This window comes from Diadema antillarum, unplaced genomic scaffold, assembly GCF_040938485.1.
Source record: "Diadema antillarum isolate AM-2024a unplaced genomic scaffold, OU_Dant_1.0 seq00000386_RagTag, whole genome shotgun sequence".
Lineage (NCBI taxonomy): Eukaryota > Metazoa > Echinodermata > Echinoidea > Diadematoida > Diadematidae > Diadema > Diadema antillarum.
In genome coordinates this window covers 3,769,664-3,795,082 of record NW_027271384.1, presented here as the reverse complement: position 1 = coordinate 3,795,082, position 25,419 = coordinate 3,769,664, and the positions used below count along the sequence as shown (strand labels likewise).

Here is a 25,419-nt window from a genome sequence, read left to right as displayed (position 1 = left end):
TGAAAAGATAGGAGAGCAGGAGTTGACAGGGACAAAGGGAAAAGTCTGGTACCTGCCACATCACGGAGTCCTGCACCCACAGAAAGGCAAACTGAGGGTAGTGTACGACTGCTCAGCGCAATATCATGGAGCGTCCCTAAACCACGAACTCCTAAAGGGGCCGGATTTGACCAACAGTCTATTCGGAGTGCTGACAAGATTCAGACTGGGAGAGGTAGCCATCATTGCTGACATAGAGGCAATGTTTTCTCAGGTCCTAGTGCCCAGGGTAGATAGAGATTTCCTGAGATTTTTGTGGTGGAAGGATGGGGACTTTCAACAGCCGCTGATCGAGTATCGTATGTGCGTACATGTGTTTGGCGCTATTTCTTCTCCATCATGCGCAAACTACGCATTGCAGAGAACGGCGGATGAGCATGTGAAGTCATCATTTAGGGATGTAGTAGAAATCATTCACCGTAATTTCTACGTCGATGATTGCTTGTATTCTACCGATTCAGTGGAAAAGGCAATTGAGACGACAGAAGAGCTGACAAAGACGTGTCAAAAGGGGGGATTTCACTTAACAAAGTGGAACAGCAACAAGAGAGAAGTCCTGGAGCAGATCCCAGCTGAGGAGAGAGCGAAGGTTGTCAAGGATTTCAATTTTGAGGAAGGAGGAATGCCAACCGAGAGAGCACTTGGCATGTTATGGCACACAGAAGATGATGCTTTTGGATTCAAAATCCAGATGAAAGAACGACCACCTACTAGAAGAGGAATTCTCTCCACAGTTTGTGCTCTGTTTGACCCCATTGGATGTGTGTCTCCAGTCACATTGCAAGCAAAGCAGCTTCTACAGACATTGTGTCGGCTGGGACTAGGGTGGGATGAACCTATCCCATCAGAGTTGCTGAGGAAATGGCAAACATGGCAACGGGAACTCCCACATCTGTCAGAATTCAAGATGCCTAGATGTCTAATGCCGGGGCCTTTCAGGGCAGCGAAGTCAATCACCCTCCACCACTTTGCCGACGCCAGCGAGAAAGGTTATGGCACTGTATCATACATCAGGACAGTGAACGACCAGGGCGAAGTGAAATGCAGCTTCCTGATGAGCAAGGCAAGAGTAGCCCCTTTGAAGCAGATTTCCATCCCTCGAATGGAGCTAACAGCTGCGACAGTAGCAGTGCGAATCAATCGGCTGGTAAAGGAGGAGCTTGGTGTACATGTACCTGTGGATGACACATATTTTTGGACTGATAGCATGACAGTGCTCAGGTACATCAGAAGTGAGACAGCACGGTTCAAAACCTTTGTGGCAAACAGGATCGCCGTAATTAAAGATGGATCGCGAGTGAACCAATGGCGACATGTCGAATCTGCACTCAATCCAGCTGATCTGTGCTCTAGAGGATGCAGAGTTGCACCATTCCTCAACATGAAACTGTGGAAGGAAGGTCCAGACTTTCTTCATGCAGATGAAAGCATGTGGCCAGCGCAACCAGAGAACTTGGTCATGGCAAGTACAGACGACCCAGAGCTGAAAAGGAAGATTTTGGCTTGTGATGTTGAATGTGACGAGCCATGCCTGAGGGAGACAAAGAGTACCTTTGTGACAAATGCAAAGGAACGTGATGAAACACTTGACCCTGTTGGAAGGCTGTTGTCTCACTACTCAGACTGGACGAGTATGAGGAAGGCAGTGGCATGGATGCTGAAATTGAAAGAAATGCTGAAAATGAAAAAGAGGGGTCAGAGGGATGACACGGGTGAAGCTACAAAGCTGACTACGAAGGATATGGAAAATGCTGAGGAGGCTATTTTCCGCTACGTCCAAGGGCAAGCATTTGCTCCAGAAATTGCAACACTGAGAGGAGAAGAGTCAAAGGTCAATGGGAAAGGAAATGGAGTAAAGAAGTCAAGCTCCATTTACAAGCTTGATCCTACACTTGACAATGGCCTGCTCAGAGTCGGAGGAAGATTGAGTAAGGCAGCCTTGCCTATGGAGGCAAAACACCCATTGATTCTGCCAAAGGGTCACCATGTGTCGGAACTCATCCTGAGAAACATTCATGTGAACTCTGGACATTGTGGGAGGAATTACATTCTCTCCAATTTGCAGCAGAGGTACTACATGCCTGGTGCCAATTCAGCTGTGAGGAAAATGTTGCGAAGATGTGTCATGTGCAGACGACGCAGAGGGCAGCTGATGCAGCAAAAAATGGCAGATCTTCCAAAAGACAGAGTGATGCCAGACAAACCACCGTTTACACATGTTGGTGTGGACTATTTCGGACCAGTGGAGGTGAAGAGGGGACGCAGTATGGTAAAGAGATATGGAGTGATGTTTACTTGCCTTACCATACGTGCTGTACACATTGAAAAGGCAGACTCGTTAGACACAGACTCATGTATTGCTGCCATAAGACGTTTCCAGGCACGCAGAGGAGCGATCAAGGAGATGAGATCTGACAATGGGACCAATTTTGTCGGCGCTGAGAGAGAACTCAGGCAGGCAATCGAGAGCTGGAACTTGGACCAGCTTAATAATGCGCTGTTACAGAGAAACATCCAATGGACCTTCAATCCACCTGGTGGATCTCATCATGGGGGAGTCTGGGAGAGACAGATTAGGACGGTTAGGCAGCTTCTTTTCTCCCTGACGAAGCAGCAAGTCATGAGTGACGAGAGCTTGCAGACGCTATTCTGTGAAGTGGAGAGTATCATCAATAGTCGACCCATCACTAGAGTTTCTGACGACCCAAACGATCTGGAAGCTCTAACACCGAATCATCTGTTGCAGTTGAAGTCTACCCCCCTGCTGCCCCCATCGGTCACTAGGCAGACCGATATCTATGCGAGACGTCGATGGCGACAGGTACAATATATGGCGGACATCTTTTGGAGGAGATGGCTGAAGGAGTACCTGCCGCAACTGCAGGAGAGGCAAAGATGGGTGTGCCGCAACAGAAACATTCAGGTCGGAGATGTTGTGCTCGTCGTCGATGACACGCTACCACGAAACGTTTGGCCGATGGGACGAATTCAGCGAACCATACCTGACAGAGAAGGCCTTGTCCGTCGCGTTGAGGTGAAGACCAAGACTGGTGTTTATCTGCGACCAATCAGCAAGCTGTGTCTCCTTTTAGAGGGAGATTCATGACTGTTTTTGCAGATCTACACATTCGATCGCGATGGAACATTTTGCTGGAATTTCGCGATACTCTCAGTGATCATATGTGTGTAAAAATTGGAGATCCGGATACATATACGCAAGTAAAGGTGATCAGATATTGTGATAACAAATTCTGGTTAGTATAGAGTGTGTTTTGACAATGAGTAATTCCTTTTTTGTATTTTTTACATGGAACAAAATTTGTGTCGCGAACCGACAGGAATTCACATTGCGTTTCGTCACAAATCAAGTCAACCAGCTGAAGGGGAACTGATCGTAAAGCTTGGTTTGTGATTGGACCGTGAACAATTTTGTGTCAAGCCTGGACGGACTGTGCGAACAGATATTATGATGTGACTTGGACTCCATGGGATTTGATAGAACAAATGAGGAGCCAATTAGTCACATGAACAATTCGTCAGATGCAAGAGTTGAATTTTGTATGCAAGTACAGTTTCGTTACCTGGTATACATCATTATGTGTTTTGATAAAGCATTGATGTGATTTGTATGCGGTAGTTTTTATAATTGTATGATTATGCACAGATGGTATTGTGTAGTCATATATAGTGCATTTTGCCATGTGATATGTGATGGATACAGACAAATGCTTAGCAGAATTTGCTTATTTGTTTGGTTGTATTCTCCTTTAACCAGTAATGTAATGAGTAGTATATTGTGTATTCAGCCTATTTTAGAACATTACAAATTCCAAACATGCCAAAAGGGAGACATTCTAAATTTAGGCTTGTTGTTCAAGTGGAAATATTGTCAAATTCAAGATAAGTTATAAGCAAGGGAAGAGATTTTGATTTTTGGCAAAGCATATATAAAGAAAGATGGTATTGATTTTAGTACAGCTGTATACACAAATAGTGTGTTAAAGGTCAGTACATAGTATGATGTTATATACCCGCATAGGTATACATATGTATGCATTTGAGTTATAAGAAGACATGAGAAACGCATATACATGAAAATGTATCTTATGTGTGTCATGGTGACATATGTCATTTTTATTCAGTGGCAAGCAAATTTTCTTACCACAAGTGCCATATTGTAAAGTAAGTAGCATGAGTTTGCTTTCATTATGTTGTTTCGTTATGTTGTATTTGTATTGGCAATCAGTGGAAAGGTGATACAGGTTTTTTAATGCTGTTTTGTATGTACAATTGTATACCGGTATTCAGGTATACTGCAGTGCAAAGCAACTTCACTCTCTAGGCCAAGAGACCATCCAGAGTGAGTCAGTGAATTAAGATGGCTGTGGCATTCACAAGGCTGTAGATAAAGTAGATTATGTTTGTTAGATCTCAAGAGATTCAATAATTTTGTGCAGAAATGACAGAGAAGGTCAGTGCACTTCTACCACAGTGTTTGGTTACTTACACAGTACACTGATGTTGTTCGGGTTGGGTTATGTTGATACATGGTTTGATGGACAATAGTCATTGAAACACGTTTTATTGTTCATGTTTAACCCACTTTAATTACGTTTTGTTTTGTTGTTCCTTTTTTGTGCAAAAAAATTTGGTGATATACAGTATTGCTCAAAACAGTATTGTTTAGAAATGCAACACTGGAAGGATGCATATTTTTTTTTGAAAGAAATAGGGGTATCTGTAATAAGCATATCAACAGAGTTCATGAGAAATGTATGAATAAGATTTTATATTTTATGTTGATACTTGATATGCATTGGTGCACAGGTATGCAGTATCATCCAGAAGTGGTACAAAACTGTATGTGTGTATGGTTGAATTCCATGCTGTAAATACATTTATGTTTGGATTACATTGTAGATTAAGGGTACAGTGTAGGTCAAATTCAAGCTAATAGATTTGGCAGGTTTAGTTGGTCATTGTACATTTGAAGATGTTATATGTTTCGTTCTGTTTGCTATGCCGGGATGCATACATATTTGACACATTTATGCAAGCTGGGTATAGTATCGAGTGTACAATATGTTTTGTAAACAGCTGGCTTTGGATTTGGCTAAATCTTGAAGTGGTCAACAGTTGTGTTGCAGAAGTATGGGAATACATTTGATGTAGTTTGTTTATGTACATGTTAAAGGTATAAGTGGACTGCAGGTATGATGTATATTTGTTGTATCATGGGTTACAATTAGCAAACTCATGGTTGCAAATAAGGAAGGAACAGAAGAGGCGTGGCAGTTAACGTTTTAGTGTTTATTACAGAACTGTCTGTCTCCAGACATGCACTCATAGATATATAAGAACAGTTTCAACAAGTGGATTGTTGGAATGCATGCTGACACTTGAGGCACATGCATACATTAGGCTACACAGAGGTTACATAATGAATGTCAGGGTGTTTAGACACTTTATGAATATGTGATGTTCTTCTGTAAACACAACAATATTCAATTTTGTCCTTGCCATTGTTGCCAGTGAAAGGTGACTATTTCTGCATCAAAGACATGTTTTATAGGCTTACATGTGTAGCACAAGGTTGTATGTGTAAGGGGTTGTTGTAGTTTGATAGTATGTAGCATATTTTCGAGTTAGCGTTGTTTATTGTGGTCAATAGATTGTTGGGTGGCAAGAAGGAACATTAATGTGATTAATGATGGTGGTAGGTTTTGGTAATTTTAAAAGGGGTTACCCTCTTTTGAAAATTAAGGGGCCGGTATGTAGGAGCCGTTCCATGCATTTGTTTCATTTGCGCCATCTAGTGTTGAACATAGGAAAAGTCACATGTATGTTGGTTGTTAGGGAGAGAGGAGAGGTGAGGCGCCAGGGTAAGAAAAGAGCTTCAGAGGTGAAGTGAAGACTGCTGTTAGAGATAGGCAGGAAAAGGGTCATGAAGAGCAGAAGGTAGAGAACCAGAGGTAGGGGTGGAAACCTACAAGTTTCCTTTAACCTCTCATTGCTTACGTTGTTTTCTTTGCTCATATTGTGTGATATTTGCCCTTGGTTTGGATCAAAATAAAAGGAAGGGAATTGTTCATTTGACCGCCAGATGAGATCCAAATCTGTGATTACTATCACTGCGTGTGTCGCATGTGAGTACGACAATCAACGGTGTGGTGCACGATGAACAGTGTGTTGGTGCGCAGTACAGCTATTAGGAGGTTTAGGATGCTGTTACATAGCACGGAAGAAACATCGATGTCAGTATATGGGAGCGTGTAAGGTGCCTGTAGGCGTGTGGCTGTTTAGTACGGCGAATACCCCCTACCGTCTGTGACTGTGTGTACGTGAAACGTCGAGAGTGAAAGGAACAGCTGAAAGGAAGGATGAACATGTGTATTTAATGGTGGACAACATACACAAAGTCACAAGATCACACATAGGACCTCGGCGCGTACAGCCATTAATATGAAATATATGTCTTCTAAACCCAACGATTTTGTGATGAGAGCTGGAAGGGTATGAGTGGGCGGAGCTCGACTTACATTGTATTTTCTCACACAACATAGCACTGCCATGCCAGATGAACAGCACATACAGCAGCTGCACCTCAGCCTGTCCAGCCACCTGCTGGGACTACCGGGATGCAGACCGGACATGTGATGACCTGTGTGTGGAGGGCTGCTCCTGTGACGAGGGATTTGTTCTGGAGGGACTGGACTGTGTGCCAGAGAGCCAGTGTGGCTGCGTTGCAGATGGTTTCTACCTACCAGTGAGTAGAGCAAACTTCCACTGTTGTGTTTCAGTGACAAACAAACCCATGGTCTAATGTAATCATTATCTCTGATGTAGAATTTCTGAAATTTCTTTATAAAATGACTGTATTCTAAACATAGGCAGAACTCCCAACCATTCTGAGTTTGGAGGAAAGAATCTGAATTTGACCATTCCCATCTCTTGTTTTGATAGGATTTTCCTATTTTTCTTGATAATTTTATTACACATTCCTATGAGAACTCCTCTTTCTTTCCTTCTTTTGTGCTAAATAATCCCTATTTTTCATTCAGAAAGGTTAGGAGGGCTGCATAGGAGAGATACAGTGTACACACCCAAGTCACTGACATACCAGTGTATTTTAGATGACGTGTGAGTGTTGTATTGTTACATGCTGTATGTGCCTGAGAAATTGAAAAGACATTGACACTGGTGTTGGTGTGATACAGAATCTGTTGTTCTTAAGATTAGCAAAACTCATATGTAATTGGTATAATCAGGGACTGTCTCCTGAGCTCAAGGATGATGTAGACAAACCTGCTTGATGCCAGCAAGGAGGAGTCTACCAGTATCTAAAATAGATTTGGCTCTTGGTAGCAAAGATTAATTAAAGAGTATTATTTGTTATTAGACCTGACATCTTTCACCCTAGAATCTGAGCCGTTGCATTAAGTTTTGAAATACTAATCTCTCTTGATACACAAATTAAGGTGGGAAGCCTTCTACTGACTCCAGACTGCAGCCAGTACTGTGAATGCAACCAGGGTGGAAACCTCAACTGTACTGAGGTGGCCTGTGACCCTAACGCTCAGTGTGATGTTGTTGACGGGGAGACAAGATGTGTCTGCAATCCTGGCTATGACACAGTTGGTTTTGGATTCACCTGTTTAGGTAACTTTGACTTGTAGAATGCACAACATGATATGCTGAGGTCTAGCTGGTATTTGTGAGAAGAGCAATTTTTCATAAGCATATAGGTATTCACTTCGCAAACTTTTTGTGCAGATCAAGTCCCACTTGTTCTCTATTTTTGAAGTGATGAACTCAACTTGTCAACTTGTTCCAAATTCATTTACTATGCCAAGGTAACAAAAGCTTTGATATCATTGATTTGAATGAAAACATAGTCCTCCAGTAATTCATTAACTTTATTTATGCCATATACTCACAGCTGTAAAACCTTTGACATTAGCTTCAGGAATGAAAGAACTTCAGATAATCTAGAAATGGAACATTAGGAGAGTACTGTATGCCATACAGTTACAAAACATGAAAAATATGAACAAGTTATCATGCTCTTAGTTCTCCAACAATTCTTTAAGCACCCAGATAGTTTTGTAACATCATGAAAAGTTTTTCTTAGTTTCATTGCCATGCAAATTACCAATGTTGGCAGCATAGTTTGCTAGTAGTCATATTGTTCTGTTGCCATTGGTAAGTTTAAAGCGAATGAGGTAATATACTGTGTGTGAAGGTGGTTGCTTGAAACTATCCCTATCTGCTCAAAGTAGTTTCCCTCAACAGCCTCAACTTCTTTTTCAGAAATCTCTTTTGTATTGCTCTCACCCTCACCTTCAATTCATGCAAGTTTTTACATCTGTATAGCAACTTGCATTGAAAAGCCACCAATTCAATAACCATATGGCAGTTTCATAGAAATTATGTCTTAGCAACGTTAACTGGGCTTTTTTGGCCATGCTAACTGATATTTAAATACATTATTCCTGTAGGAATTGGAACTAAGAAAATTGCACTGTGCATTGAACAATTTTATGCTTGGTCACCTTTAATTCCCACCATCTATCTCTGCCTATCTGCCTATCAGACATCAATGAATGTGAGGGGGACCCTTGTGTTAATGGGACCTGCATCAACGGAGAAAATCAGTTCACATGCGACTGCAACCCAGGCTGGGTCGGGGACCTCTGTGATGATAGGGATGACTGCTTCACCCAGCCCTGCCGTAATGGTGCTCCCTGTATTGATGGCATGGATACCTTCACATGTTCCTGTTTGCAAGGATGGATGGGATCCCTCTGTGATATTGGTTAGTTTGTTATTTTTTGTTATTGGAAAGCTTACTGCTCCACTTTCATATCTGGTTTGACATGCACAGTATGCAGTGTAGCAGTACCATCTTTAGGATGCTTTATGATCTGGTGCATGTGCTTGCAATCCAGCAGAAAATCATGTTAACCTTTGATTCAGGACTTATTGGAAAAAATTCTTCTTGGAAGCAATGTAATCCTTTTACTGATGCGTGCCCTTTCAGGATGATATGTGTGCATACAACTGTCCCCTCAATGATAAATTGCTCATGGACAAATTTGTATTCTTATTAAATTGTTTGTTGTTGATGTTTTGCTTGTCATTCCAAGTACAAAGTTCTCACTCCTCAGAAGTTTCTAAAGCAAAATGTGGCAAATTCAAAGAATGTTGAAACCAGTGGCCCAAATCAGCACATTTTACATGTTCTTAGATGTGATAAAACAGTGACAACAACCAATGTGATTCAAGGAGAGCAAAACATTCTGAAATAGCTCTTTTGTTTGACCAGTCCATAAAGCTCAAATCACTTGAAATTTTCTCACACATTAGAGCGGAGCTGGTGTTTTAATATTTACACTATTTGCTTTTGTGTATGGTAGACATTGATGAGTGTGCAGATCAACCTTGTGACCATGATGGGGTCTGTGAGGACCTTGTGGGTGGCTACCGATGCAACTGTACCAACGGATGGGAGGGAGATAACTGTGAACTTGGTAAGATCTTTATGTTTGTCGTGAAAAGAGAAGTTACAATACATGTACCTGTATGTGTAAATGAATTGATGAATCATTGCTTTAAAGGAGCCTTGTAGTTTAATGATCATAAATGTCCGCTGCATCTTTCATAGTATGTATCTTTCATCTAGTTTTATAGTTTTGTGATTTGTTCTTAGTATACACCAATGACACTCTCACATACTGGGGCTGGATATATTTGTGACACTACAGTACCTTTGAAAATATGGCAACCATGTCTTCTTGCAAGAATCAGATATTGACTCACCTGATTACGTTTCACAGATTTTTGTCCCAATTTTTGAGCTGTTTACATTAATCTTATGTTATATGTATTTTTGTTACTGAAAATCAGCTTTGAAGAACAAAATGTATAGGGCCTACATGTCCAGCATTTCGTTGTATGTTGTGGAGTGATTTAAATTGTCTCAAGCATATGATTGTGTGTGTTGTTACGGTCAAGTTCACACAAATGAATGCAAGGCGGTCTCAGTGAATTGAAATGAACAAATCTTCCGGAGCTTTATTAGAAATTTACTTAACAATCAGTTTCCAACCGGAATAACAATTCTTGTTAAAACATTACAACGAAAATAACCATAACAATTAAAGGTTAGACGGGATCGTTTCAACAATAGATAACTTAAAGACAAGATTATGTAATACCTGGCCAGGGTTTTACCCTAAGAAAACCAATGTCAGGGCCCAACTCATCTGCGACGTGACGGGGAGGTGATGCCAGATGCTATCGCGTGGAGAACGCGTCGATGCACGAGGACGTCGTCGGATCAGCGGGCGACGCTATCCCAGGTCTGTTTGCAGCTCCGCGACTAAGCCGGGCAGAAGGGCGTTGGCCGCTGGGTGCGCGTCGCCACTCACACAGTCTCGACGCCCAAGATCGACCTCGGCGTGGCTCCCATTGGTTGCCGTGTAGCAATCACAGGTTGGCGTCGGCTCCAGACCGCCTGGTGGTTCGCCTGACCAAGTCGACGAAAACTTTTTTATCGCCGTCGTCGTCAAAGGAAAACGGGCTAGAGGCAGGTTGGCTTCTCCTGGATTATCCTGCCTTTTAGCACTTAAACTCAGTTAGCAGAGTAATTGTCTTAGGGAAGGCAATTTCTCCCAAGACCGTGGACGGGACGTTGAGAAAGCTATAACGGTCCTCTCTAACCGGAGTTTGATTGTCGTCTGACGTGACCAATGCATTTTTAACATAAGCATTATCACATACATGGAAAATTCCATCAGGCAAGCCCAGCTTGATATATTCACAACATTAAACTCAACCTGGGCGAAGTATATGGGGCTGTGGTTCAAAGCGAATGACTCAACATTAAGATTACATAACCGGCGGTGTTTACAAACATTCGCGATTGCGCACGTGTGATCGCATGCATACACGTGATCATAAAACATAGAACTACATTCTAAAGTGCTTGGATGGGCAACTTCGTAACAGTGTGTGTTTGCAAAGTGACAGGGATACAGGTTTATGTGAAATGAACCTTGAATTACCCTTGACCTTCAGCTGTAAAATTTTACGCTTTCTCATTCCAGAAATTAACGAGTGCGCCAGCTACCCCTGTGTGAATGGAGGAACCTGCTTTGACTTTGTGGGCTACTTCAGGTGCTCCTGCACGACAAGCTTTTCTGGTGACAGATGCGAGATTGGTGAGAGTTGCATTTTTGTCCCCGCCGAACGAGTTCGAGCAGGGGACTATGAAACGGGCTCCGTACGTGTGTGTGTCCGTGTGTCCGTCCGTCCGTCCGTCCGTCCGTCCGTCCGTGCGTCCGTGTGTCCGTGTGTGCGTCCGTGTGTGATCAAAATCTTCAATTTGCTACTTCTCTGTCATTTATGAGCCAATTTTGATTCTGTTTGCTTTATATGATAGCACTACATGGGAGCTTCGAAACTTCTACACAGAATTTCAGTCGTGACCTTTGACCTTGACCTTTGACCTATATTGTACATTTTCTACAAAATGCTACTCCTTCGCCATTTCTAACCCGATTTCGATTCCGTTTGCTTTATGTGATGGCACTAGGTGAGGGCTTCAAAACTTCTACACAGAATTTTGACCTTTGACTTCTTTGACCTCTGACCTTGATTTTTGACCTATATTGTACATTGGCTACAAAATGCTACTCCTTCGCCATTTCTAACCCGATTTCAATTCTGTTTCCTTTATGTGATGGCACTAGGTGAGGGCTTCAAAACTTCTACACAGAATTTTGACCTTTGACTTCTTTGACCTTTGACCTTGATTTTTTACCTATATTGTACATTTTGCTACTAAATGCTACTTCCGGCGGGGACATATATTACGCACCGCGTAATTTCTACTTTTCCTTGTTCTTTCTCTTTTGAATGCAGAGAAGATTTACGAACTAGTGTTGCAGGCTTTAAAAACTTTGAGGAGAGGTTAGCTTTGCAGAATATGAGACTGATGCTTTTCAGTTCATTTCAGTTCAGTTTTGTTAGTGCATTTTATTGTCAATATGATGTTACAACAGTGTTAGAATAATTATATGCAAAATAGAGGTGCCTTGATAATGTAATACATACAATGTACATAAAAACATATAAACTAAAAAAAACCAAGTTCATGCTAACCCGTTTACATTCGTGTCATCTTTGCACTATAGACATTTCTCCGTGTTCCACTGATCCTTGTGAAAATGGTGCAACATGTGTTGGCTTTGGAATTGGACAGTACTCTTGTGAATGCGTCGAAGGCTTCTTTGGGAAAGACTGTCAAATCAGTAAGAATCTGCTTGTTTTCACTGTATTCAAGTAACCCATCAGAGTGCATTCTGTTTGGTTAAACATTCAGAGTAAGTTTAGGACTCTGATGTAAGCCTGATTTCAAGATAAGGTGTGACAATTCCATGTAATGATGTGCTCTAAAAATATGGTGTAGATCCTAGTCCGTGGAAAGGTTGAGTCCTTTTCAATTTCACATTACCATTTGTTCCTACTTAAGATAAAAGTACATGTAACTCATTGATGTAAACTTTCAGGTCTAACTATATACATTTAAGTGTAGAGAGAAGGACACTTATGTCAACACAGTACGAAGTATTAGAGTAAAGTTCAAATGTTATTGACAATATTGGTTGGGATCACAGGGATGCAGTAATTGAATATATTAGTTTCAGTAATGAATATCTGATGGACACAACAGAATATTCTGATATGTTGTTATTTCCTTGTAGTAGAAAATATGAATAGTAAGTAACACAAGTGCAATTCATTTTAAGTGATTTACACTCACTTTTTTGTTGCCCAATTAGCAAAAAGGTTTAATGACACTTTTCTATCATCAAATACTTATTACATAATTTGTGCAGTCTACAATATGTGTCAATGGCCTTCATGCAGGAATGTTGTTATGTTGCAGTGCTGGGGTTCTTTAACCCCCATTTTTACCAAATGGAGGGGGTGGGGGAGTGAAATTTAATGGACATTTTTGTGGTTGGTAAAGCAAACTGTAGTAGCAGCAGAAGTGAACTATTTATAGAAATGGGCTGAACATACTGTTTTTACTTGCAGATAAGTTTATACATTGTAGCATTGGTACTTCTAATGCAATGCAAAATGTGCATGTAAATATGTATGTGCTATTTGATGTAATCAAACTATTCTGTTTTTAGATGCCAATGACTGCTTCAATGAACCCTGTGAAAATGGAGGCACCTGTAAAGATCTGGTGAATGCCTACGAGTGTGAATGCGTCATTGGTTTTGCCGGTGTGAACTGTGAACAAGGTCTGTAGATGATACCATTTCTGTTTTCAGTAGGCACTTGTCATTCCTTTGCCACGCTGTCTGTACAGAAACACACCCATAGCTCTAAACTGTGCAGTAAAACATTTAAATATACATGTAGTCCATTGGTGATATTAAGTAAATGAGAACATATAGTAAAATCATATGTTTTGAAATATTCAAATGAGGAAGAGTTTTGTTTTTTTTTCCTGTTCTCTTTAAATGATATGTTTAGATGTTGCTGATGTAGCGTACCTTGAAAATTCTGGAAATTGCATATGCTGTTTGGCAGGGCTGAATATCTAGAACTCGAGAAGCAATGATATTAATGCTATGAATACCTTGTGTCAATCGTAACTACACATTGTAATTCCCAAAATTTGATTAAGAGGAAACATGACATTTACTTGTTGAGGATGAGCTGATTTTGCTATAATACACATTTCTCATTATTAGACACCTGTCTGAGTATAATTGGGACTCGTCTTCAACGGGCTAACGTTACATGTGCACAAGCAGACAGAAAAAAAAAAACTACAGAAAAGAGCATAGGTAGACATGACACAACCATAGTAAATAAACCTGCCGGGAGTAACCATCTATAATAGAGTTATGATACTTGTATGATGTCTGCTCCTTTCCTTTCATCCACACCAGATGACAGACCCGAGATTGAGATCGTTAGAATCTGGAACAATGCCATCACCGTCTACTGGGTTGTCCTCATCGAGGTGGACTGGTTCCGCTTTGAGTACCAGCTGTCTGGTGCCTCGGACTGGACCTCAGTGGAGCTGGATGGGGACAGACGCCTCTACAGCATTCTGGACTTGATGGATGAGACTGACTACCGCGTCCAGATTGTGATGCGGCGAACGGAGAGTGGGACTGTTGCTACCACTGAGGCCGTCACTGTCACAACGTGTGCTCAAGGCTTCAGTGGAGAAAATTGCACTGATGGTATGGCAGTTTAAGCTGGACCTTTTGTTCTTCATGATTTTGCTGAAGATTCTTTGATAGGTATTGATTCATACTTTTTTTTTGAGTGGAAGATTTTCTTTTAAAAGAATCCTTGTGTGTGTGTGTGTGTTGGTATGTATGTGTGCATGTATGTTCAATTATTTTTCTCTGTCTCATATCATGATCGATGCCATGCCATAAACTAAGACAGATGTGCAGTACGTGAAGAGGAATCAATGAGGCTAGACTCATTGCATTGTTGCCTTCACCTAAGTATCTATTTAATGTGGTACGTAAAAACCATGTGACTCCTGGCCAAGCTGAAGTTTAGAGAAAACTGATTTGTTATTAACATCTGTGATCTTTCCACTTTATTCACACCGCAGATGCAAGAGACATGCCCTTCAACTTACAAATTCAGACGGCACGGACTACCTCGCTTACAGTGACCTGGGAGGCCACTTTTACCCCACCCACATTGAACCTGATCCAGTTCCAGTACAGAGTCTATAGGACTACGACATGGCTGATGGGCCCTACGATAAGCAATGTCTCCCTGGGTATTGCCGACATCCCCTCCTTGCGAGGGAGAGAGTACTACGACGTGCGGATCATCGTCACAAATCTTAACACTTCAGTCAGCACCACTAGCCTTGGGAATCGATTCTACACGTGCATGCCAAACAGAATTGGACCCAACTGCGAATACGGTATGTGATATCTGTTATTGTGAAGCTTAAGTGGGAGATCGAATAAGCCACATCCTTACCCATACCTCTAGCCTGTTAGTCTTGACCCATAATGAAACTGTAGCACCAATTTCATTGTAGTTTTCCAAAGAATGAGGTAATATGATGGTAGTAGCAGAAAGTTCTTTCATATTTCATTGATATGAGCTCCAGTGTTGATCAAGTAAATTCACTTATGCTGAAAACTTCTTGAGGATAGAAGTGCTTTATGTGGTACCAAACATTCCTGATTCAAATCTTTGCATGAATTTATTTGCTGCTTAATTGCTGAAAAGGCTCTATCTGGATTAGTTCCGGGCCACGCATGGTCAATAACCTAATATAATAACTACCCATCATTGCACATTGCATACCTACTTGTTACTACGCAGAGTACCAAATCTGCACAGTGTGGGGAGATCCACACTACATCACCTTTGATGGCGTCTCCTACGACTACCAAGGGGAGTGTGACTACACCTTGGTCACTGATGTTTGTGAGGATTCTACACCCAGTGTTCTTCCTAGTTTCCACCTGTGGAGTGATAACGTCAAACGGCGGCCTTCTGACTCTGTGTCCTACCTTCGCGAGCTCCTGCTGGACTACGAGGGCACAGTCTACGCCATCGAGCGTGAGCATGTTGTGACGGTCGATGGTGTTCGCATCACGCTGCCTTATCAATCACAGGACGGATCAATCTACATCTTCTACACTGGAGCACATACGGTAGGTCCAGTACTGCAAGACCTACTCCATTTTATCCTATTGGGCTATTAATGTCTTGTGATTACCAAGTGATCTTTGTGCATTTTGATTGTTTAATTGCCATAGAATTGATGTTCATGTTTTTTTTTTTTTATAGATACAGATATGTTGTAAGTATTCATTTACCACATTTACACATATTTCACAGAGAGGGCTTTTATTAAAAAGATGAAGGACATGAAATCATTTTAATCAGCAAAGGTGCAGAGTTACGGCCAGTCACCAACCATGGATATGTCAGGCATGCCAGTCCATGTGAACCTCAAAGAAAGAGGAACATAATTCACTGGTTACAACAGGTTTAACTGTGTCCATGTATTTGTTGTTCACACACCATGGAAGTCATTTGCAAAATAATGCCCAAAACTCTATGTTTTACAAAATTATCAGTTATTCTTTTGAAAAATCAGCTTCTTTCATGTGACCACATTCCCTTCCTCTTCTCACAGTTCATCTCCACTGAGTTTGGGCTTCGTGTCCAGTATGATGGAAGGTACCGTGCAGAAATCACACTCCCAGAGACCTACCGCAACCACACCTGTGGTCTGTGTGGGACATACGATGGCTTGAGAGACAATGATTACACCAGACCAGATGGCAGGGTGGTAAGATTCCTAGTAGTTGCCATACAGCTGCGATCTATGACAATCATTTTATTAAAGTGTTATCCACATCATCAGTAAAAGCTCTCTCATTTCTCACTTGTGGTGTGATGTGATTCATTCCCCAGTTTCATCGTACAAGTACAATGTATACATTTGCAAAATTTTGTAGAAAGTTATATTTCATTTGTTCATTGTAATTGGATAAATGCATGCATCAGTGTTTCAGTCGACAACTGTGAAAAATATTTTCATCTATGAATGCATTGATGCGGTTCTTGGCCTTGTTGAAATTGATTTGCCATGCAATGATGTATGACAACTTCAGCACAAGGGAGACATTGTGATGAAAGTCACTTCGATGGACACCCAGATGAGTGTTACAATATCAATATTGATAGAACTGTATGTCTCTTATGCGTAGTGTGTTCTCCACTTTTATTTGTCATGAACAATATTTATGAATGTGACTTGACCTTCGCCCTTGACCCCCTCTACCCTTTGACCCTTGTTCCAACAGGTCACCTCTGCTGTACTGTTTGCCAACAGCTGGAGTGGTTCTGAATGTACCTCACCTGGTGATCTGGTGGACCCATGCTCTGATGATGCAACCCGTACCTCAGCTTCAACGCAGTGTAGCATTCTGTCTGATGAGGATGGTACAAATTTTCTTTCATCACTTTGATAGTAAACAGAATTTTATTGGATATTGCTCATGTGCTATTTTTCCTTGATTATTGGATAATTTGTCATGCAGATAACACTTATTGACATATATTATGATCTCTGCAAAAGATTTCATCAATACTTTCTCAGATCTGCAGTGAAGATAAAAGATCTAATTTGTTTCCCCTTATTACCACTGAATACTGGAGTAGGAGACAAGATTAGAAAGTATACATACACGTGTAGGAATTCTACGTTCCAGCAAGTGAAGCATTAATTGTGTTGTAGTGACTTAATCTAGCTGCCATTTAGATTTGATGCTGTGACTGGATCCATATTGTACTGGTAACAATGATAAATTGTGAAGGTGATAAGCAATCAAAACCTGTTTCCTTTAATGAATACAGCATTTAATGATTCATGTATCATGTTCTTTTTAAAATTAGGCAGGACATGAAGAGAGAAAACCAATTTGCAATTAAGATGACACAAACTGCCATTAGAAGGGGACATTTTGTGTGGTAGATGTGATGGCCAGTAATTTTGTTTTTAGGTCAAACTGTACAGGTACGGTGTACCTTACGAGAAAAAGCTTTTGATGTCACGATATCATATGGAAAATCTATTACACTGTTGAACATATTCTCATACAGGCATGCTTGGAGATTGCTTTAGCTACGTTGACCCGTCCTCATATTTCCTGGCTTGTGTGTATGATCTGTGCGCAACTCTACCCGAAGATGATTTGCTGTGTGAGGATGTTGATGCCTACGCCTCTGCCTGCAGGGAGGCAGGAGGGTCGCCTGGGAACTGGAGATCCGAGTTGACCCAGTGTGGTATGCAGTGTCTTTCATGTCATACCTACGGCCTGTGCCTCCTTGCAATATTTTCTCTTTCTTCATTTACTATGCAATGAATGCACACATTTTCACGGTGCAATGATTTTTTGCACATTTTGCACTACTTTTGGCTAAAGCAAATTCTAAAACCCGCGAAAATATCTTCTCAATTTTCTCTGCTCATTGAAATGGGTTGGCAATCATGCAGCAAGAATTCAAGAACCCACGAATAGGTTTTTTGAGCCATTCAGTGCAAAAAATTAATCGTGTGAAAATATAAACGTTTGCAGTAGCTCTCTTTCTATCTATCTCACACTTGTAATGATATTTCCTTAGAGAGCTTGGAAAGGAGAGAATAAAGTCAGTATTCTATTCATGGAATTCCATCACATTCAGTTTCCAAGACGATATCAAGTCTCTCTTTTTTTTTTCAAAATTCATTGTAACAGTGAACTATCAGAAAAACAAACAAACTTAATTGTGATCATTTCCAATTGAAAACCTTCATTGAACTCTTAACCTTAAGGTACAATGAATTGTATGTACGTATATTATAAAAGGAATCGTGTCTATTTCTTTTAAGGGCTGTTTATATTATTTTGATTTTGTCAGAATTATTTAATTTTTTACAAGTGAAAAAGTAAAACAAACTGAAACTGAATATTTGTTTCTCTTTCATACAGACACCACTTACATACAGAAACTGTAATACATCCTTGTATGAAATGGATTCACTGATAAAAAAGGTGCACTTGCGCTGTGATATTAAAGTAAAGTGTCATGTATCTAGTACAACATCACCAAAGTTTTTATCCAGATCCTTGATAAAGCATACAAGCTGTCTGCTAATATTTTCTGACATTAATTAGGCCTACCTGCCCTTAAATGGGCTTCATCTTGCTTTATCTATATCATAATTTGTCATCATCATCATTATTATTATTTTTTTTAATGATGACATGGTAGAGCTGTCCTGCCCAGAAGGCATGACACTCAGCTCGTGTGCCAGTGGCTGCCCACTCTCTTGTGCTGAGCCATCTGGCCGACCAGACTGCCCGGTGTCCTGCATCGAGGCTTGTGTGTGTAATGATGGTCTGATCTGGGATGGGCTAGCATGTGTTGCACCAGAAGACTGTGGCTGCTTGCTGCCAAGTGGAGAATACCTCTCGGTAAGAGTCATATTTGCTCCTTCTCTCTCTGCTCCATTTCTCTCTCTCTTATTTTGAAATTCCATTTGGTAGTCTTATTTAGATATGTATATTCTCACTGTTATTCCATTTGGTATGAAATGATGATTATTTGTATGTATTTTTACTTTGTAAACATGATAATGTCAGCCCTGTAGCTGCTAATCATGTGTATCATTCTTTTTATGTGAAATAAACCGTTACTTGAACTTTATCTCGAACTCTGGCTTATTCAAGATTCCTTGTGGAGGTGTTCACCTTTGCCTCCCATCCTTCAGCATGGTCTTGTCTTCTGCTGTTAATCAATTATTCTTTACAAGTTTAATTCACTGACTTTGAAGTTATAGCATTTACGATATATACTATTACATTCACAGGTGTTATCATGGAAGCAATCAATTCAAAGAGACTAAGACTAACAGGCGGTATATGTTTAATGAAGACAGGGTATCAGGGTTTTAGCTGCATGAGTATATTACATGAAATGCCATAAATCTGGACCGATGTAGTCAACAAATTTTTGGGACACAGTAAGAGCTCAAAGTCAATGTACATTGTAAGTCATCATTGTGAGTAAGATTATTAATGCATAGTGGACATAGAATACCATAACTTTGGACCAGCCTGGTAAACAAATTTCTGGAACACACTAAGTGTTCTAAGAGTGAACGGGATTCATACAGAAATTGTCTTAAAGCATTGTTAGTGAATATTGTAATTTCTTTATCAATAAAAGTGCTGGCCTTAATATGAGATAGGAGATAGGAGCCATGCAAATTCAACTGCCACATAAAAAAATTGATGGCATGTCTTTCAATTCCCAGTTGGAAGCATGTTGGCCATAAGGCTACCAATTGCTCCCCGCTATTTTGATGTATAATGGAGAAATTATTGATGGAAATTGAGAGGACTTGCTCAAGAGGGCTGCTCCCCTTCAAAGAAAGAAAGAAACAAGAAATATGTGGTATACCACAGTGTTTGCCTCATCTGCCTTACCAAAATGCATGTATCCTGGCAAGCCCATGACACCAAAACTAACCCATTGGACTACTAGTAACATAACTATGCATGTGCTTTTGCCTCTCTTGCCACCAGTCTGGTGAGTCCTCCATCAGTGCAAACTGCAGTCAGCAGTGCTCCTGTTCCGGGGGCACCGTGTCTTGCGAACCGCTCTCGTGTGACCCCAACGAGGAGTGCGCCATCAAGGGAGGCGTAAGGGACTGCTACTGCCGAGAAAACTACCAGAGAGAAGGGGAAGTCTGTGTCAGAGGTAAAGGGAGTGTCTCCAGCCTAGAGAGGAGCGAGCTTTAGATCTGCGACGTGAACGCTATAGAGACGACACAGCCTCCTGGGTTGAACAATGGGAAACAGCTATCACACATGTGCTGAACAACATTTTTTGCCTTGGTCGTCTTGGCATTTGCGTTGCAGATCTAAAGCTTGCTATGATATGTGTGGTCAGCTAGATTCACCACGGTCATGTCTGTTATTTGATGGCACGTGTGATGCATACAGATTGAATTTACCAAATGAAAATTCAGAAGAAAATTAATACACACAGAGAGCAATCAGTCAGTCAAGCTCTAAGAATGAGCAGGAGGAGCAAGTCTGTCAATGGAAAGGGAGTGTCTCGAGCTTTAAGAGAATGTTTGTTGTCAGCAAGATTGACCACAATGATGTCTTGTTATTGGATGGCAATTAATGCAAACAGTATGAATTTACCAGATAAAACTTCAGAACGAAAAAAATTAATATGTACAGAGAGCAGTCAGTTAATCATAAGCCCTTCGCATTTAAATGATATCCAGCATGCTAACAGGCTTGGAATAAAACCGAGAGAAATTTAGTGTACATATGATATGTGTTTTATTGTTCTCAGAGATTTCTTTGAAAAAGTACAAAAGCTTATCGGTAAAGAAATGATATGGCTTTGACGAACAACAGTCTCATGTACCAATTTACATCATTGTGATACAAATATGCAAAGAGAAAAAGAAAGAGGGAGGGAATTGGAGAGAAGGTGGGGAAGAATGGGACTTAAAAAAAAAAAAAACACACCAAAGAACTGACTTGAAGAACAGAGACAATGAAATGCATTGACTATTGGTAAAATGTTTGGGCTTGTAACTCGTCATTATGAACAGCACCTGGCCGCTGCACCGTGAGAGGGGATCCCCACTACATCACGTTTGACCGGAGGCGGTTTGACTTCCAGGGCGACTGCGAGTACACCCTCGTCCGGCCCTGCAACAGCAGCGACCCCTCGGTTGCCGACTTTCACCTGTGGGGTAACAATGTCAAGAACCAACCCTCGGCTCGCGTCTCATTCCTGCGCGGCATCACGCTGGAGTTCAACGGGACGTCGTACTCCATCCGGCAGGGAAATGCGGTCTACGTCAATGGAATAAGATCAGCTGGTTCCTACTTCAGCACCGGGAGCGATGTGGTGATAGAGTGGAGTAGCCAATATGCGGTAAAGCAGATCCCATTACTTTGGAAATTGAAAAATGCAAAATCTGTTGAAATGATGCCATGACTATGCACAAAGAAATGGGTAATTGATTTGCGTTAAGTTTTTTTCCCCCTTGCATGGTAGTTGTTGTTAATAGGATTACTTCAAACTGAAATAAACTGGAACATGAGGGATAATTTCTGAAATTACAAAATGTAATTCACATGTCATCATGCAAGAATTCTCCATAATATAGTAAGACAAGAAATATTAAGCAAGAGTAGGATGATACATGTTTTTTTTCTCATTATCCCCAGGGTTGTGTGATGAGTAGCACTGAGTTCTAGGACATTGAAAGAGAGGGAAAGAGCTTTACAATATATTAAGTGTTGGTAAACTCTTTATGGTATGTTTTGGAGTTAAGATTGATCTATTCCTTGTGCTAGTATCAAATTTTCTCATTCAATAATTGTCTGTCCAGGTAGTCCAGACAGTCTGCGTGGCTACAGATTTCCTGCAAGTTATTACATTACTTTATGCTCTGTGTAGTTAAAAAAACTACAAAGATTTATTGATAACACCTTTCGTGGAAACTAAACCTTGAACTATAAATTACTGTGAGTAAAATGATATCCAAACATTTGCCAACTAAAACTGCATCACCAATATATATTTGATACAGCAGTCAAGATAAACACATAGTCAATTCTCTTCAGTTTTTCTTCAGTTCACTGAAGGATTTCAATTGTTCACTCTTGGGAAAAGTCAACAATGTAGGGTATATTTTTAGCCATCCTTTCTATTCTAAGGACTGCAATTGATGATCTGCGTGCCTTAATCTCTTCCGTTGCAGTTTGTGACAACTTCATTTGGTCTCAGCTTTTCGTACGATGGCAGACACATTGCTGAGATTGACCTTGACTACAGCTATCTAGGCAAGACCTGTGGACTGTGTGGTACATTTGATGAGGACAGTGACAATGACTTTCATGTGCAAGATGGAAGTCAGGTATATGTTCTTGATAGTTGCCTATTAAATCACAGAATTCGCCTAGATTTTGTTGATATTATGAGGTAGCAAAAAAAAAAAAAAAACACCATTAGATAAAATGTGAAGCTGGAAAATTGTGGCATGTCTGAAACATACATTGTACATGTATGTCTTTTATCTGCTAATTTTTTCATTTAATGTTGCATTTGAAGAAAAAATCCAGAGAAATCAATGTGTGCAGTTCTATGTGTATGCTGCTGCCTGCATATTGTGTGTGTGTGTGTGTGTGTGTGTGTGTGTGTGTGTGTGTGTGAAATACATTAAGTTTATAGACCTCTTGGATTATCCGTTTTTCATACATATGGACATTCCCCTGTGCCAGCTGGTACAAACAATTGAAGCATCTACCTACATCTTCCAAAGTACATCAGGGCTATTACATCGTAAATCCAAGGGTCTTCCATTGAGTAGTGTAATGTTTACCTCAGATGAGATTGAGTGAGACAGCCGAGACTATTTTGTCGGCATTGATGTTCTCTGTTTTGTGTCCCTTTAGACTCAGTTCTTGACGGTGTTCGCAAACAGTTGGGTCGTTAACCCTGAAAGCTGTAACGGAGAATCTCCACAGCCAGGAGAATGCACTGGTGATCTTCTGGAGGAAGCGCTTGATGTATGCTATATATTCAGTCACCCTGATGGTAAGTAGGCTAGATTGATCACCCGCTTTGTTTCATATTTCAACACACCTCACTTTCAAATCCAAGCAACCTATCTATTCTTGCAATAACTATTTGCAGCTCTTTGAATCAACACCTTTCTTTCAAGTGTAAGAATTCAGGGAAGTTTGATGCTGCGTTTAAAAGATGTATTTATGTTCAATTGATTGATCTAACATTTTGTTTGGCTGATCAGCTGTTGATTGTATTGTTGCCAGTTTGGTGCTTGTGCCGATTCCGCAGATCAATTTGCTGAGTGTCACCATTGTGATATCACAGTCCGTCGGGTGAGAATGGGCAATCATCACCAAGTGCTAGAATTTGGCCATCATGGTGGCACTGTTTATAAAAACTGTCCATCTATCAAACACGAGGTGGTGCTATGCAATGCTGTATTCCGGGGCTATGATGGTACCCCACAGTTCATCAGATGTTCATCCTAGCATGTTGCTGTAAACCATATCCTTCATTTGTCTCCTCATGGTTTCAGGTCCTCTGTCAGACTGCTTTGACTTTGTCTATCCCCGAGACACCTACGAGGACTGCCTCTATGACTACTGCGCCATCGGGCCAGTTTTCGACGTCTGCGACTACATCCAGGAATATGTCTCGAGCTGTTATCAAGAGGGCGTTGACCTTGGAGACTGGAGATCAGAAGTCTCCGAATGTGGTATGTACTGTAAGACCAGGAACATTTGCAGAGTGAGACTTTCGTGAACCCTCGGTATTGCCAGTGCCTATAGGTGCCGTGCGCAGAGCAGCATTTTAGATGCATTATGGGATAGCTCAGGGGATAAACTTGCCCCGGTTTTGGCTGCATGTGCACTCAGGTCACATTCTGTCTTTATCCAGGGGTATTTTTTGTTGAAGATTTCTTCGCTTTCCATCATGTGACCAGCACATGGAAGCCCTGCAGTTGTGAACCATGTCTCTAGTAATTGAAAATCAGTAAAATTTAGAAACTTTCAACTCTTTTAAAGTTGAATTATAGCCAAGAAAAAAGGAGTAACAATGTAAAGGCAGACAAATAACTCCATTGAATAGTATGGGAACTGAGACGCGTGCAAGACAACCGGAAGTGACAATGGCACCGAGGAATCCCACAGTGCATCTGTGACAGAGCTCTTCAGCGTGCGCAGAAGTTTTCTGCGCGTTGGAGATACCAAGAATTGGTTTGGTTTGATGAGGAAGTTATTACGGCCATGTTCATCAGCAGGTGCATGGATGAAGTTAAAACTATGGCAGAATATGAGCACTACAGCTCTGAAGAGTAAACAGACCACTGGCAGTGCTGTGTCAACAGTTGCTTGATGAAGACAGACAAATTACTAGGAGTGAAAGAATAAAAAATATTTGGCATTTTTTATTGTTTATTATATCCCTCATGTCAAGTTTCTTGCCATAGGATTACACAGAGCACGAACATGGTGTAGTTTTACTAGCTAGCTACAAGCAGCTGGATGCGGTGCAATTGGTCACTAGCCCGCGTGATATACTGTATACGCTATAATTTTTGCGTACATAAATATTCGCGAATTGCCGCCGTCACACATTTTCGCGAGTGGTTAAATTTGCGATTGGGGGACCAGAGAAAATATGAAGTGGCAAAGAAAGTGTGAATTTTCAACTTACTAGCAAATAAGAATGATACTAGTTATACACTGCATGAAAAAAACTTACTAGTAAGTTAGAATTCAACATTTTTTAAGTGGTTAATTCCATCGCGCTAGATTTCTGATGAGTGGACCCCTTGCGATAATGGATTGGCTCTCTACAGTATTCGTAAGTATAGACGTGGACGTGCTGTATGTACATAAACAAGCTTAGCCACTATGGTCTGTTCAGTAAGTCGCGACATGGTATACTAGTACTGAAATGTTTGTATCATCAAGGCAAGGGATTCATTTTGGAAGGTAATATTTTCGCATGTTGTTAATTTCGCGAATAGCTCCCGACTCGCGAAATTCGCGAAAATAAAACCCCCGCGAAATATATAGCGTATACAGTAGTGCTTTTGGGAATCCACGATCTGCACCCAATCGTGATCGTGTGATCGATATCTACATTTCTCACACCATAATGTACGCAGTGCGCGTAGTAGCGATACTTTAGCTAGCGACAGTCCTGTGGCTTAGCTAGCGTTAGCAGCTCGGTGCG

General features: G+C 40.9%; 1 protein-coding gene across 1 annotated transcript in view; it reads left to right on the top strand.

The window, feature by feature from the left end:
• Positions 1-25,419, top strand: part of LOC139731866 (IgGFc-binding protein-like) — a gene marked incomplete at its 5' end in the record, with an annotated part of 71,174 nt that overhangs the window by 35,049 nt on the left and 10,706 nt on the right. The window contains 19 exons of the mRNA XM_071642740.1: positions 6,603-6,805; positions 7,518-7,698; positions 8,633-8,854; positions 9,456-9,569; positions 11,148-11,261; positions 12,237-12,353; positions 13,245-13,358; positions 14,016-14,315; positions 14,702-15,025; positions 15,436-15,770; positions 16,259-16,414; positions 16,932-17,070; positions 17,731-17,913; positions 18,883-19,085; positions 20,199-20,373; positions 21,248-21,576; positions 22,409-22,564; positions 23,103-23,244; positions 23,753-23,932. Coding sequence (XP_071498841.1) covers positions 6,603-6,805; positions 7,518-7,698; positions 8,633-8,854; positions 9,456-9,569; positions 11,148-11,261; positions 12,237-12,353; positions 13,245-13,358; positions 14,016-14,315; positions 14,702-15,025; positions 15,436-15,770; positions 16,259-16,414; positions 16,932-17,070; positions 17,731-17,913; positions 18,883-19,085; positions 20,199-20,373; positions 21,248-21,576; positions 22,409-22,564; positions 23,103-23,244; positions 23,753-23,932 — 3,687 coding nt within the window. The remainder of the gene's footprint in view (positions 1-6,602; positions 6,806-7,517; positions 7,699-8,632; positions 8,855-9,455; positions 9,570-11,147; positions 11,262-12,236; positions 12,354-13,244; positions 13,359-14,015; positions 14,316-14,701; positions 15,026-15,435; positions 15,771-16,258; positions 16,415-16,931; positions 17,071-17,730; positions 17,914-18,882; positions 19,086-20,198; positions 20,374-21,247; positions 21,577-22,408; positions 22,565-23,102; positions 23,245-23,752; positions 23,933-25,419) is intronic.